A 15,610-nucleotide genomic window follows, 5' to 3' on the forward strand; every position below is an offset into this window, starting at 1 on the left:
AGCGGTATTACAAAATCATTAGGCAGAAGGGTGGTCCAATAACAAGCCGGGGTCAGTTACAAAGCAGGCAGTGGCATAAGGGGTGAGAAGGCAGGAACGGAGGATTACGTTTACCATACTAAACTAATACTTTAGTTTAGTATGGTAACGTTTGAAACAGTCAATTATACAGAGGCCTGGTTGTGAAGGACACTCTGCACAATAATAAACTGTGTCCCGTCTGACTCCTACACTGGCACACACTCTACATTTTTTTTGAGCTCGTCTGCCTGATGCTGTGGGAGGGACCTTATCCGGGAAGTGCCGTTCGGAGAGCCGACTTAGGACATCTGATCGGATGTGTTGGGGCAGGTCGTCCGGGAATATCAGGGTAGTGGTAATTTCCTCCAGGTAGCCAAGGAAGGGTAGGGGGTTTTGGGTGGATTTGCGGTAAATAATATGGGAGTTGTAGACGGCCAAATGAAAAAAATAAATTGCTACTTTCTTGTACCAATGGTACGTGCGTCTTGTGGGTAGATATGGTTCCATCATTTGATCATTTAGGTCGACTCCCCCCATGAACAAATTGTAGTCCTGAATGCAGGTGGGTTTTTGGATGGTGGTGCCACGCCTTCTGCGGGTTTCTACAAAGGAATCGTTGTGGATGGACGACAACATATACACGTCTCTTCTGTCCCTCCACTTCACTGCCAGAACCTCCTTGTTCCGCAGACTCGCCGATTCCCCTTTCTTCAGCTTTGTATTTACAAGGCTTTGCGGAAAGCCTTTCCGGTTCTTTCTGGCGGTGCCACATGCTGGCGTCTTCTTTCGGTGCAGGTTGTGGAACAGAGGAAGAGACGTGTAGAAGTTGTCCACGTACAGGTGGTATCCTTTATCCAGGAGGGGGGTGATAAGTTGCCAGACAACTTTTGCACTTGATCCCAAGTAGTCTGGGCAATCGGGGGGATTCAGCTGGGTGTCCTTCCCTTCGTACACCAAAAAGGAATACAAGTACCCTGTGGCTCGTTCACATAACTTGTACATCTTCACCCCATAGCGGGCTCTTTTGCTTGGCATGAACTGTTTGATCTTAAGTCGGCCACAAAATTTTACTAGGGACTCGTCGACACAAATGTGTTGTTCCGGGGTATATATTTGGGGGAATAATTCTGAAAAATAATCTAATAAGGGGCGAATTTTGAAAAGCCTATCAAAATTTGGGTCATTTCGGGGAAGGCACTGGGTGTTGTCGTTGAAGTGGAGGAACCTCAGGATCGTGAAATATCGGTTTCGGGGCATTGATGCAGAAAAGACGGGCATATGATAAATGGGGCGTTTGGACCAAAATGAATGTTTTTCGTTTTTTGGGTTGAGTCCCATACAAAAGGTGAGGCCTAAAAAAATTCTGAACTCCTCCACTGTTAGATCTCTCCAATTGTAGGGACGGGCATAGGACGATGTGGGGTTGTTGGTGATAAACTGTTGGGCATATAGGTTGCACTGGGCCACAACGCTAGAAAGCAGTTCCTCAGTAAAAAATAAATTGAAAAAATGTATTGGGGAAAAATTGTCCGTGTTTACCTGGACTCCTGGCTGGGCAGTAAAAGGGGGAATGTTGGCTTCTCCGGAATTTGGAGGAAGCCACAAGGGGTACTGAAGGGCATAGGGAAGGCTTGCATGGGTCCTTGGCCTTTGCTGCCGAGGTACTGCAGTGCTGGTGGATGGCACGACGGGGCTGGTGGATGGCATGACGGGGCTGGTGGATGGCATGACGGGGCTGGTGGATGGCATGACGGGGCTTGTGGATGGCATGACGGGGCTGGTGGATGGCATGACGGTGCTGGTGGATGGCACTGCCTCACCAGAGCGCCTTCTTTTGGCGGGCTGATTATCTTCCCCCTCTGAGCCTGTATCGGTTCCACTGCTGTAGACTGGCTCGTAGTCTACATCCACATCCGAATCCAGCTGTGAATCGGAAGACGAGAGCTCCCCGTTGCTCTCGTCACTTGCGGCAATAATTGCAAATGCCTGCTCGGTGGAATAGAGACGCTTAGACATTGTTGCTGGCGACTTCACACAGATGTGTGGCACAGATGTGCACTGAGGCGACACAGATGGGCAGAGATGGGTACTGAGGTGGCAGAGATGGGTACTGAGGTGGCAGAGATGGGTACTGAGGTGGCAGAGATGGGGTGGAATAGATGTGCACTGATGAGGCGGCACAGATGTGCACTGATTGATTGCACAGATGTGCACTGATGAGACGGCACAGATGTGCGATGATTGATTGCACAGATGTGCACTGATGAGGCGGCACAGATGGGCACTGATGAGGCGGCTCAGATGGCACTAATGTGGCGAAACAGGTGGGCACTGAGATGGGTACTGATGTGCACCGATGAGGCGGCACAGATGTGCACTGAGGTGGCACAGGTAGGCACTGATGAGGTGGCACAGGTAGGCACTGATGAGGTGGCACAGGTAGGCACTGATGAGGTGGCACAGGTAGGCACTGATGAGGTGGCACAGGTGGGCACTTGGCACAGGTGGGCACTTGGCACAGGTGGGCACTTGGCACAGGTGGGCACTGGTGGCACAGGTGGACACTGGTGGCACAGGTGGACACTGGTGGCACAGGTATCACTGGGCACTGATTGGGTACTGAGGTGGCAGGTGGGCACTTGGCAGAGGTGGGCACTTGGCAGAGGTGGGCACTTGGCAGAGGTGGGCACTTGGCACAGGTGGGCACTTGGCACAGGTGGGCACTGGTGGCACAGGTGGACACTGGGCACTGATTGGGCACGTTTTTTTTTTTTCACATTCGATTCTCTTTTTTTACTTACAATCACAGTATCTCTCTCTCCTCACACGCGCTGTGTGTGTGAGGAGGGAGAGCCGGCAATGAGAGATGATCTCATATGTTTACATTTGAGATCATCTCTCATTGGCCACAGAATCGCGCTGTAAATAGCCGCTGTGATTGGCTATTTACCGCGATCTGTAATTGGCTGTGTCCAAGGGACACGGCCAGTACAGGAGTTCCCCGATGCGCGCTCGGGAGCGCGCGCGGGGAACGAGGAAAGGGGCGGCCGTAAAAACACGGCCTCCCAGGGATTCAGAGCCACCCGACGGCCGTACAAAGTCGTACAGCCGTCGGGAACTGGTTAAACAGAGGCAAACTGCAATCTTGCAGTGTCCTTTGCAGGGTGAAACCATTTTTTTCTGATTGAAGCCTTCAGATTGTCTGTAATTTCTATGTAATAGCTAATCACATGAGCAGAACGACTCTGATTGCTTCCCAATTGTTAGTGGTACCAAAGCTGTCAGTGACAACCAGGTCTGATAGCTAGCAGCTGCACAAAGTGTTGGCTAGTCATTGTCATAAGGATTTATTAACATTCCTCAGCATAGTGCATCGTGCTGTGAAATGATATTGTATAAATTGTGGCTGGGAAGGGTTTAAAGTTGAAATATGTGAAAACGCAAGAAACAATATTTTGTCAAATTGTTAGGCTTATGTATCACATGGTACTTTATTATGCACTATGCTTTCTGTCCTAAGTAAATTAGTCTCTTTATGCTTAAAGGATTAGATTACCTTAAAAAAAAAAAAAAAGTATGCAGTCACACCACACCATAGCAGCATAGCCTATGCTAAACAGATCTTACAACCATGCCTCTCCTCTGGTAACAAACCTGTGGACCATATTCGAGATAACAGAAGTCTGCCCGACAAACTGCCCTTGCTTTACATTACTGGTGCAGCCATCATGGTGAGCACCCCCTAGTACAAGAGTAAACAGCATGCTGCCTCCTGTCAGCTTAGATGAGCTCAGCAGCTGCGGCAGAAGTGAAAGAGCACACTGCACATGCGCGGCCCTCTGGAAAATAGAAATAGCCTTTGATGCTGCAGGGTGCTTGTAGGAAGACAGGATGGAGCCATGTATAGCAGTGGCAGTGTTTCCTAGCAGGCTCTTGTTATTGTAAATATGGCCCACTGGTATGTTACCAGAGGAGAAGCTTAGTTATAAGATCTGATTAGCATAGGGTGCTGCTATGGTGTAGTGTGACTGCATAGTGGGTTTTCTTTTTGAGGTCAATTATTTTTTTAATGCCCTTCATGCAGAATGTGTGAATTTATTGCAGTGTATTTCCCTTGTAACTGTCATTTTTATTTGTGTTTACTTGTGCTAATAGCTTGTAAAGACACATGTTCCAGCTGTAACAATGGATTTGAGTGTACAGCCTGCACGGGATCTCTGTTGCTCAAAGAAGCACAGTGTGTAACGTCATGTGGATTGGGATACTTCCAAAGCCATCTTGTTTGCTCAGGTACAATGTCAAGCTGTGTGGAATAAATCACATTTATTATATATTTTGTATATATATATATATATATATATATTTTTTTTATTGTGCCATCATTTTCTGTTTCACTTTAAAGTGAATAAACTTAAAACATACATACATTGTTAACAACACAGCACGAAACAGAGTATAAGTATCCTGCTTGTTAAAATCTAAACAGATTGCAGCATGAACTCTATGCAGTTCCTCTGAGTGATTTAAAGTGGATGTAAACTCCAAAAATAAACTTTTCTTTTTTTTTATTACATTTGGACTGCTACATTTAGCATTGAAAGCATCTTAATATATCTGTTCAATAGGTGCAAAAAAATATTTGATGTTCATGTCAGAAATTTAGAGCTCTTCCGTGTACACTTCCTGTGTTATCTCAAGGACTAGTAGTTGGCCTTTCTAGTTCTTATTTTAGGACCACAGAACGATTAGCCTTTGTATTGTGAAAATGAAAGAATGAGTTTCAGTTGTCAGCCCACAGCATTAGGAGTTGAATGCATTTCTGGCAGATCAACAGGTATTTTTCTGCACTTAAGCAATCATTAAAAATGTAGTTCTCAATGGATTATGAGTGCAGTAATCAGCGCACTCATAGCCCATTGACACTTCCAGATCTTCAATTGAAAGCCTGTACAGGAACCTTGTTTTGCACCCACGAACCACTGACTGTGGAAACAAATAATAAATATACATATTTCTGCAAAAAAGCAAGCTTCTGTATTTAGATTATGTAATTCAATATTTGGACTTCATTTTATGCAAATACTACAGGGTTCCTTTTCTTCCTCAGTATGTTTATATATATAATTTCAATAGACCTCTGTAGGGTTAAAATGTCAATTAACAATAAACAGTTTCTACAATTAAAAACAATAGGCTAATGCATGCAAAGTCTAATTGTCAGAAATTGTACGAAATCTTCAGACTCACTGTACTCCACCATGGAAAGTCTGTACATTAACCTCCTGGGCGGTGTTCCCGAGTCTGATTTGGGGTGAGATTTTTGGGCTAGGATCGGTAACCCCGAGTCAGACTTGGGCTCGCCTCGCTGGATGTACAGGGAGTTTTACTTACCTTGTCCCTGGATCCAGCGATGCCACCGCGCTGTGTGAGCGAGCAGGACCTCGCTCGATTCACACAGTGCCTCCGTGTGACGCCGATCTCCGTTCCCTGCGACGTTACGACGCGCGGGGACGGAGAACGGCGCCAAATTCAAAAAAGTAAACAAACACTATACATACAGTATACTGTAATCTTATAGATTACAGTACTGTATGTAAAAAAAAACACACCCCCCTTGTCCCTAGTGGTCTGTCCTGTGTCATGCATGTCATTTTATATAATAAAAACGTTTCTTTCTCCCTGCAAACTGTAGATTGTCCATAGCAACCAAAAGTGTCCCTTTATGTCAAAAATTGTTTTAGATCAGCTAAAAAACAGCGACAATAAATTATAATCACTTGCAGAATTGTGCGATAGCGATTTGTGGGGAAATTCGTCATAAAAAAAAAAAAATAATGACAGCGACAATTCTGCAACTGAGCAAATTTCAGTGATTTTGATTTGATTACATTATTGAATCATTTTTATTATAATTATATTATTATTTGTTATAATTATTTATAATTATTTATTATATTATAATTTATAATTTTGTTTTTATAAAAATGTCATACCCGGGATGCCTATTAGAAGCTTGTTTGGTCAGATTTAAGTGAGTTATTTCTAAAAATGACAGACCTACAATATAAAACGCCAAATTTCCTTGCAAATAATGGTACCGCTTTCAGCATGTTTTTTCTGAAAGAATCATACCGCCAGGGAGGTTAATGTAGAATGTGAAACGTTGGCCCACAAAAGGTTGGTATAAGACTTTACTCTGTTACAAAGACTATGAAAAACCCAAAAATCTGCTTTTAGGGTTATGTGTGTTTTTTTTTTTTCCAGATCTTTGAAAAAATGTAATCAGCAATGACAGTGGGCCTTTGCTTTAAAATGTTCAGTTTATTGTTTGAGCAATATTGGATATTTTTATGACTGCATTCTACTATATTGCCTTTGCATTTGTGTGGGCAAATTCTCCTGTTGCAGTAAGATTCTGTGAAAATGTCTTCATTGGTTCTCATGGGAATAAATCCAATTTTCTTTAGTTCAGCCTGGCTGCACTGATTGCCTAATACAGGGCTTTTGGAGAAAGCTCCATAATTCATTTCCAACAACCCAAAGAAAAATACCTACGCTTAGTGCCTTGTAGCTTTTCATAGGAAAGATTCAGTGAGCGTTAAGTGGCATTTCTTGTTAAGGTCTAGAAAACATCAGGTACAAATAAATTATTTACTGCATGATTGGCTCTACATTGTATTTTACTGTACAATTGTAAAGCTACTCATACATTATAACTTTTGTTCCCATTTTTTTTTCATTTAATATCTGATCTATCTATCTAGTGTATGTCAGAGGCAATGTACTTGCAGGAATATGTGCAATGCCACTTTATTTCTGCCTATTTAACAGAGAACAATTGAATTTGTCTTATGACTTTTTAGTTTTGTGCCCATACATGTTTAAACTGGCATACAACTGTGTCTGAATGGGTACCGGTAGAGTTATAGCAGCCCTCAAAATTTCCACTCACCTGTTTGCATTTGGCATCGGGGGAGGGGGGGTGGTTGGGAGGCGGAGTTGAATGGGAGCTGATTCTCCTCCCAGCATCCCCCCCCAAGCACTGTGCCCATATGCATAAATCCCTACTCATTTTTGGATCCTTGTGGCTCTAATGGGTCTATTTATAAAGCTTGGAAGGTGACCTTTATCACAATTATTGATGGAGAAGCAGTCACCATCATTTAAAACACATGGAACTGCAAGAATCTTCACCAGAGAATGTTCAGTGAAAGTCACATTCTCTGCTTTATCAATAGACTAAAAACAGTTTCAGAGAAACAGAAAAGTTCAAATGTGCTCATGTCTGTTTCTCCCATCATGCCATGTACACACGATCATTTTTCGGCATTAAAAAAACGACGTTTTAAAAAAATGTCATTTAAAATGATCGTGTGTGGGCTTCACATCATTTTTTGGGTTCTGAAAAACGACAATTTTTTTCCCCGAACATGCTACATTTTTTAACGACGTTTTAAACTATGTCGTTTTTCGGGTTGTAAAAAATGATTGTGTGTGGGCTAAAACGACGTTAAAAACCCGCGCATGCTCAGAAGCAGGTTATGAGACGGGAGCGCTCGTTCTGGTAAAACTACCATTCGTAATGGAGTAAACACATTCATCACGCTGTAACAGACAGAAAAGCGCGAATCGTCTTTTACTAACAGGAAATCAGCTAAAGCTACCCAAAGGGTGGTGTCATCCGCATGGAACTTCCCCTTTTATAGTGTATAGCATTTTTTTTAAACGATGGTGTGTGGGCAACGTCATTTTAATGATGAAGTTGGAAAAACCGACGTTTTTTTCTACATGCCGAAAAACGTTGTTTTTTTCATGCCGAAAAATGATCGTGTGTACGCGGCATCAGTTTTTGCAAGGCCCATCAGGTAGATCTGCAAAAATAGATTACACCTGACATGCCTGCATTCTTTATAGATGTGAGTTTCTCTCTTAATCTTTATATTTTGCTGTGCGGATAGCAAATACATAAATGAAAAACTACCATGTACAGTACTAGATATGCTGGGATGCTGGAATTTACATTACTTTCTTCCTTCATCTCCCAAGAGAGAAACCATGATTTATATGCCAACAACTACTTGTTCTGATTGGTAGGTTTGTTAGGGGATCTCATTTGCATACTTAAGACTTTCACAAGCTAAATCATTAAACCAAGGGCATACCTATTTACAACACGGTAATATAAATGTGAATCAAATTTTGTCTGAATCTGGAGTTGCATAGTTAGTCTGGTTGAAAAAAGACACATGGCCTCTTCTAGTTTTTCTCTTTTTTTTTTGTTACTACTGACAACTTTGTTCTAACCCTTAAGAACATCTAAACATTACTTTGATACTGTGGATCATTTTGCTTATTTCAATAATTTACTGATTGTAATTCTCTCTCATTCCACTGTATTTTGGAACTGTACTTCCAAGTTATGTTTCACACTCCTGATTATTGCCTTAGTCAGTCGGCTCTGTATACCTATGATATCTGTAAATTAAAACTTTTGTAAAAGAAAAAAGACACAAGTCTATTCAGTTCAACCAATAGACGGGGGAAAATGTATACAATCCTATATGCACAATTCTATACCCACAGTTGATCCAGAGGAAGGCAAAAAAAAAAACAATAAAGCATGATCCAATTTGCTCCAGCAGAGGGAAAAAAAATCCTGGTCCTCCAAGAGGCATTCAGATATTTCCTGGATCAACTTTACCTATACATGTTAGTTTCCAGTTATATTATGTATGCTTAGGAAAGAATTTAGGTCTTTTTCTAAAACAATCTACTGAACTTGCCAGAACCAGCTCTTGAGAGAGTATGTTCCATATTTTTACAGCTCTTACTGTGAAGAAGTCTTTCTGTATTTGGAGATTAAAACTGTTCCTCTAGACATGAAGAGAGCCACCTTGACATCTGTGATGACCTTACATTGAATAACTCAACATCAGTTTTTCTTAAAGGATAAAACAGAGGCTGGGTTGGACAGAGCCCAAAAGTACAAATTTGTCAAAGCAAAGTCCACCATATGCTGGACATTTTAATATATTTTGGCAAAAAAATGCAGATGATTACTTGTGAAGTAACTGTATCCTAATATGCGCACACCACTGCCACTGCCCTTAGCGATGCATGCTTATTTCCCTAAAATAAATAAAAAATCTCTACTCTGGGGGGAAATGCTGCCATGTCCAGTTTTAGACTAACAATATTAATAATATGACTAAGCAAACTTTGTTGGAACCCTATAGTTTGGCACTATGCAACACATATGATATTCATGCAAGTTCTACCTTTTCAATGCTTGAGCCATCCTTATGACATATAAGGGAGTACTGTGACTAGTGTGCTGATGGCACCTGTGCACTTACTTCATAATCATAGCTTTAAAATCATAACCTTTAAACTTTCACATTGATACTGCTACTGGAAACCTTAGCAGTCACATTGCTTACATGATAAAGCCTTACTGACTTCCCTACAGTAAATATATTGGTAGAAAAGTAGTCTCTCTAAGATTGTAGGCCATACACCCACCCACCTTTAACACCACCCGAAAATTGCTAAATAACCACAAACACCTTTTGGCAAAATATTTGGCCACTGCACTTTTTATTGGTTTAACAACTTAAACAACTTACTTTATTCTCATAATAAAATTATCAAATTACTGCCCAGTTTTCAGAACTCGGGCAGCCAGTAAACAACCTTCTTTAATTAATTAAACAGTCCCCACCAGCTGGACTTGCATCAAGACCGGCCCACCCCCACCACCACGGCCATTTCAATTCCAGACTGTAAACCCAAATCAAATAAATCCACATCTACGTCTGAGAAGTGAACCCCATCATCCCTGTAAAACCTGGGGATACCACCCTCCAAATCCACATGCCGATATGACAAACCGCCAATGCTTGGCATGTATTTCTCCATGGCCCTGTTCACCCTCTTCCTCATTCTTTCCATCGCTCTCCTCAGAGGCGAGGATAGCCATGAAAGGTGCGGAATTATCTCCGAAAATACTATAATCGTATCTGGGAAAGAAATCTGGAAGAGGTGAAGATCTTGTTTGATCATAAATAATAAGTCTAAAGTCCTGATGTACCCCAAATCATTACCCCTACATGAACCACCAAAAGTGAGGGTGGAGGCCACACCTGAAATAATCTTGTTAAATGAAAATATAATTGATACCACTGAAGGCCTTGCACACCCTTCCAAAGCAACTTAAAGGATTCCAACTGTAATGATTCAATGATTCAAAGAGTATAGACGTTGAGCAGTTCTTTTACGCGCTCAGTGCACAAAGGAATGTCTCAGAATCGATACCGTTCATTGTAAGTCTGGAAAATCAAACAAATAAATTAGGCCTTATATACAATATAAAACATTCAGACCGCCACCTCCCCATTTTCTTAGACCCCTTTCACACTGGGTTGTTTTGTAGGCGCTTTTGCACTAAAAATAGCGCCTGCAAACCGACCCTAAACAGCCGCTGCTCTGTCTCCAGTGTGAAAGCCCGAGGGGCTTCACACTGGAGCGGTGTGCTAGCAGGACAGTAAAAAAATCCTGCTAGCCGCATCTTTGGAGCAGTGTGTATACCGCTCCTCCACCGCTCCCTCCAATTGAAATCAATGGGACACTGTGGCTGTAACACCAGCTATGCGCCTCTGCAGAGGCACTTTGCGTTGTTTTTTAACCCTTTCTCGGCCGCTAGCGGGGGTAAAACTGCCCCGCTAGTGGCCGAATAGCGCTGCAAAACTGGCGGTAAATCGCCACTAAAAAAAGTGGTGCTTTACCACCGACGCCGACCTCGCCCCAGTATAAAAAGGGGCCTTAATGAGCAAATCCTTCAGGCCCCTTATGGCTGCTTCCGAAGCTGCCCCTATCCAAAAGGAGTGGGAAGAAAACTTAAAGCCCTGCAAACCCAATAACCTAAGGCATTTTTGCAAGATAAAATTCAACTGGTATTTTGACAGAGGTACTAAGTTATCATGTATGAGGAAATGCCCACCACCTTGTGGCCGAACATCCAAGAACTGCTGTACAACCAATACTGGGCACACCACCTCATTGACCTGCGCCCGTAAGGTAATCCAAGATCCCTCACCACACTGGTCCGTCTTTGAACGCTGCAGCCATATGCGGACCGCTGATTGTTCCAACACCACTTGATCATAACGGATGCCCGAGCAGCCATATTTTGAGCCCGGCACCAGCTCCGGATTATGGAATGTACCAAAAAATCCTAGCACAAAAGCTGTTTTTAACAATATGGCTTCATAATCTTAATAACAAACTACTGCAGTTGCAGCACAAAAACCGGCAAGCATTTCCAAGGAAATTGGCCTCCTGCTATCAGACACAGAGGTCCTCCTTTTGTACCCTTTATTTGCCTGCTTCACAGAGAAATACAACATATTTTACTTTACTAGATGACCGCAGGAAAAACCTTCCAGCATGAGGGAGGACACAAAAGCCAGGAGCCCGCCCTCCGACGGACTACTGCCATCATAACCGGAACTGCTGGCGAACGATAGCCAAGTCCTCCAAGATGCTGAATAACCTGCCCAAGTTCTGGGCGCCACCAATTCCATGAGAGCCTCAGCTGCCAACTTCACACCAGCATCCACACATGATTCAGACACCTGGTACCCTCTTCATCCGCAGAGTCAGCAATAGTGTTCAATCTCCCAGGCGTGTACTTAGCTTTCAGCCAAATATTGTATTTAAGACACAAAAATACTATTTGAGGCAACACTTTAATAACCCACTAGAAGCTGGAAGAAAGACAGTTCACTGCAAAATGACCTTTGTTTTGTGTCCACCAAAATCCGCCGGTTTGCAAAAGACTCACCCCACAGCCCCAACCCAACCAAAATCGGGAACAACTCCAACAGCACTACATTCTTGGTGGCATTCTGGCGTATCCAAGAATCCGGCCAAGCTGCACAACACCAATGGGATTTCCAGATTGCCCCAAAACCATTAGAACCCCCTGCATCAGTAAATAACCAAAAGTCTGGGGCAAATACAAAATCTTGCTAAAAACAAAGACCGCCCATTGTAAGTCTCCAAACCCACAAATCCTCCTTCAAGGAGCAGGGCAACCTGATGTGGGCAAACGGTGACTTCAGGCCCAAAATAGCCAGTGAAAGCTGACGTGAAAAAATGCGACCTACTGGAATAATCCTACATGCAAAGGCTAAAATTCCTAGCAGCGACTGCATCTCTTTAAAAGCATCTTCCCCTTCTGCAGAAAGCGTGCCAACAAAAATCTCAGCTTCCCTACTTTCGCCTCAGGCAGACTGAACTCCATCCTAACCATGTCTATGTGAATCCGCAGGAATTCCAAAGAAGAAGCCAGTGTACATATCTTCTCCTCTGCCAACGGCACGCCGAATGATTGCGACATCGACCGAAGAGCACACAGCAAACCCTCACACCGCATATCATTCGATGGACCAGCAAATAAAAAATCGTCCAGGTAGTGAACCACACTGTCCACTCCCGACTGAAAACAAACCACCCAATGAAGAAACAATGAAAAATCCTCAAAATACGAACACGATAAAGAGCAACCCATGTAAAGACATTCGTCAAAAAAGAAACAATCGTCAAAATAAAAACCAGGAGAGTTAAAAGCCACTGTGGAGATAGGCAAAGGGTGAAAAGCCAAATTTATATCAGCTTTAGCCATTAAAGCTCCTGGACCACACAATCTAATTTTTGCAATTGCGTCTTCAAATGTCGCATACAAGACTGAACATTATGACATATCAGTGTCATCGTTTAACAATTGTCCCTTTGGAAAGGACAGGTGATGAATAAGGCGGAAAGAATTATGTTCCGTTTTAGGAACCACCCGCAATGGGGGCAAGCGAAAATTCCTGAACGGGGGTCCCTAAAAGGGCCTTCCACCTGCCCCCAGCAATCTCCTTCCACACTTTTTCCCGTATTACCAGGGGAAAGTTGGCAAGTGACTACCACCGCAAAGGGGGGGGGGCAAGGGAAAGCCCTGTGAAAAACCCTCAATGAGAGCATGAGCCTTTTCCCTGTTTGGGTACATTTCCAGCCACAGGCACATTTTTTCCAGCCTCACTTGAGTGCAGGCCCTTGGGAAAAATATCCTTCTGCCCAGGCGTAGACACGGTAGCATTCTTCTTAAAGCATTTGGACACCAGGTGCGCTCCTGCACAAAAAGAGCATTCGTGCCTATACTTACGGGAAGCGTTCTACCGGCATTGCTACTCGTTAAACGCAAAACAACAGCCTTCCCTATATACTGCTGGCATAGGGGCAGGAGCACTCTGTTTAGGAATGACCGGTTACTGGGGCAAAATTAAGTTGAGCCACAAGCCCACGTCATGCCCCACTTGAGCGAAAGGTGAATAGCCAACTTCTGCCTAAACGACTCATCATAAAAAAACACCCCAGCCCCCCAAATTTTTTATAACCTTCCAAAATATGGTCCAGATGCTGGAACAGACCACTGCCTATTTCCAGATGCTTCTCGACCATCACGCCAGCATATATAAAAAATGCCTGTAACCAATTATGTAATAATCTAGGTACCTGTCTGTGCCTATCTTCCTCCTGCTTATCCTCCCCCCTTCTATCAGATTTAAAAGCAAAATCCTTATGGAAAGGGAGCAGTGACAAAATATCCATAAAATCCCCTTCCAGATTTTATCCTTTACAGACATGCTTAAATGATACCCTAGGGGAGAAATTTCACAGGGCATTACATCTTTCATACAGGCTTCAGGTACACCCCTATCTACAGCCACCCACCCTGCATTAGAACTGTGTTCACTAACCTGCACTGACCTATCCAGGGGTGAGGTAAACTGTGACACATTAGAAGCAGAAGTAAAGCTGGAAACAATAGCAGGGACTGAGGAGAGCAGAGAGCTAGCAGTAGCAGCAAGGACGGAGTTAACAGCAGGCGATAGAGATTTTACCAGAGAAGACAGAGAATCCACAAGCACAATTAAAGCATGAAATTGTTTACACTCACCAGCTACTGGGGCTGCCCTGTTCCATGCTGAGCCATCCCATCCAGCAGCAGACTATGCTCCGCATTCTCTGCGACCTGCCTGTCCTCCACCCGGTGTTCTGCCTGCTGCACCTGCTCCTGGGAGACCTCCTGGATCCTGGGGACCGTGGAGGAGACGGCCATCCCCTTGTTTTCCACGCCGCTGGCTTTCTAGCAGAGCCCTGACGTCCACTGCATCCAGGCGACTGAGACCCGGTCTGCCTCTTCGTTCCTGAACGGCGGCTGTGAACCCACCGGCCACTGCCATCTTCCCCCGCCACACTCCCGCCTGCCAGTTCGTCCTCGGCTCCCCCTGCTGCTGGGCTGTGTCGTGTGGGCGGCATGCTCTGCTCACTGACTGACGGCTTGTCCACCCACTGGCCCGTGCTCCTCCACTGTGAAGCCGCACCTCCAGCTTCTTTGTCCTCTTCGCTCCCTGTAGCTCTTTCCAAACAGCTTTGCAACCATGCTTCTACTCCTTCCTCACCAGCCTTGTCTAGGAACTGCCTCACCAGCGACTCCATGCTCTCAGGTAAGATACTGTGGTATTAAAACCCGGCAGTACTTCAGTACTTCTTCTGCTGATCCGCTCCAGGGGGGGAAAGGAAATAAGCCCCACCGCAGCTGCCCGTTATAGGCTGTCCAGGCTTCCAGCACCTTCCCAGCAATCCCATTGGACCTCCAGAACCTGAAACAGATCCTTTTAAAGAAACAGTCACCCTAATAAACTACCTAACTATACAATTATTACAGATGTGCCAGCCACAATCTCACGCAGGTGGGCCCCAATTAGTGCCCCCCTTTGTCATTCTAAAACTGTAATAATGTGTGTAGGCCTACATACTGTACAAGAACTGTGTCTGAACAGGCAACTTGGCAGCATGATGTCTATCTAGGACTTAGATTGTTGGCTTTTTGAAAGCTTCTGTAGCTTGTATACTAACACGACTATTTTTTCTATCCATTTTGGCATTCAGTTTGTAATCATCTATCTAAAATTCTTTCCATGTACATGACCATGTTAACACAATCTTTATATGCCTAGCCACCAGATTTCTGAAAGTAAACCCATCCTAAAAATACATTATATAGGCTGCCATTGTGTACCTTTGAAAATACTCGTTGCCTAGCTGTTCCCTATCACTAAGCTGAAACAAGCATGCAGGAGTATGGACATTCCTTACATCATTAGCTGCATGCTAAATCGGTGCTAGTGACTCGGGAAGTATTGAGGCTTATGTCAGCTAGGGGACTAGTATTTGCAGAAGGAGGTCAACAATGGTTTCCTCCTTGCTTCTCTTAAGGTCCCTTGATGTTTAAAATGCTCAGTATGCTGCTTTCCACACAGAATTTGCAAATACAACTTGTCATTGTAAATATTGCTGACATTTCGCTGTAGACCTGTCTTGGGGAGTAAGATATAAGCCTGAACTTAAAGCTTTCACTATGTAAGCTAGAGCTGACAGTCATCTTGTCAGATAAATCAATACAAGAAATGGCCAAGGCCATGATTAATGTGAACATTTAAATGTCCTCTATCATTCAATAAAATATAACATTCAGTTG

General features: G+C 43.7%; 1 protein-coding gene across 1 annotated transcript in view; it reads left to right on the forward strand.

Moving 5' to 3' along the window:
* Positions 1–15,610, forward strand: part of FRAS1 (Fraser extracellular matrix complex subunit 1) — a 660,838-nt gene that overhangs the window by 327,103 nt on the left and 318,125 nt on the right. Inside the window, exon 14 of the mRNA XM_040324225.1 lies at positions 4,177–4,311. Within this exon, the coding sequence (XP_040180159.1) occupies positions 4,177–4,311 (135 nt within the window). The remainder of the gene's footprint in view (positions 1–4,176; positions 4,312–15,610) is intronic.

This window comes from Rana temporaria, chromosome 1, assembly GCF_905171775.1.
Source record: "Rana temporaria chromosome 1, aRanTem1.1, whole genome shotgun sequence".
NCBI lineage: Eukaryota > Metazoa > Chordata > Amphibia > Anura > Ranidae > Rana > Rana temporaria.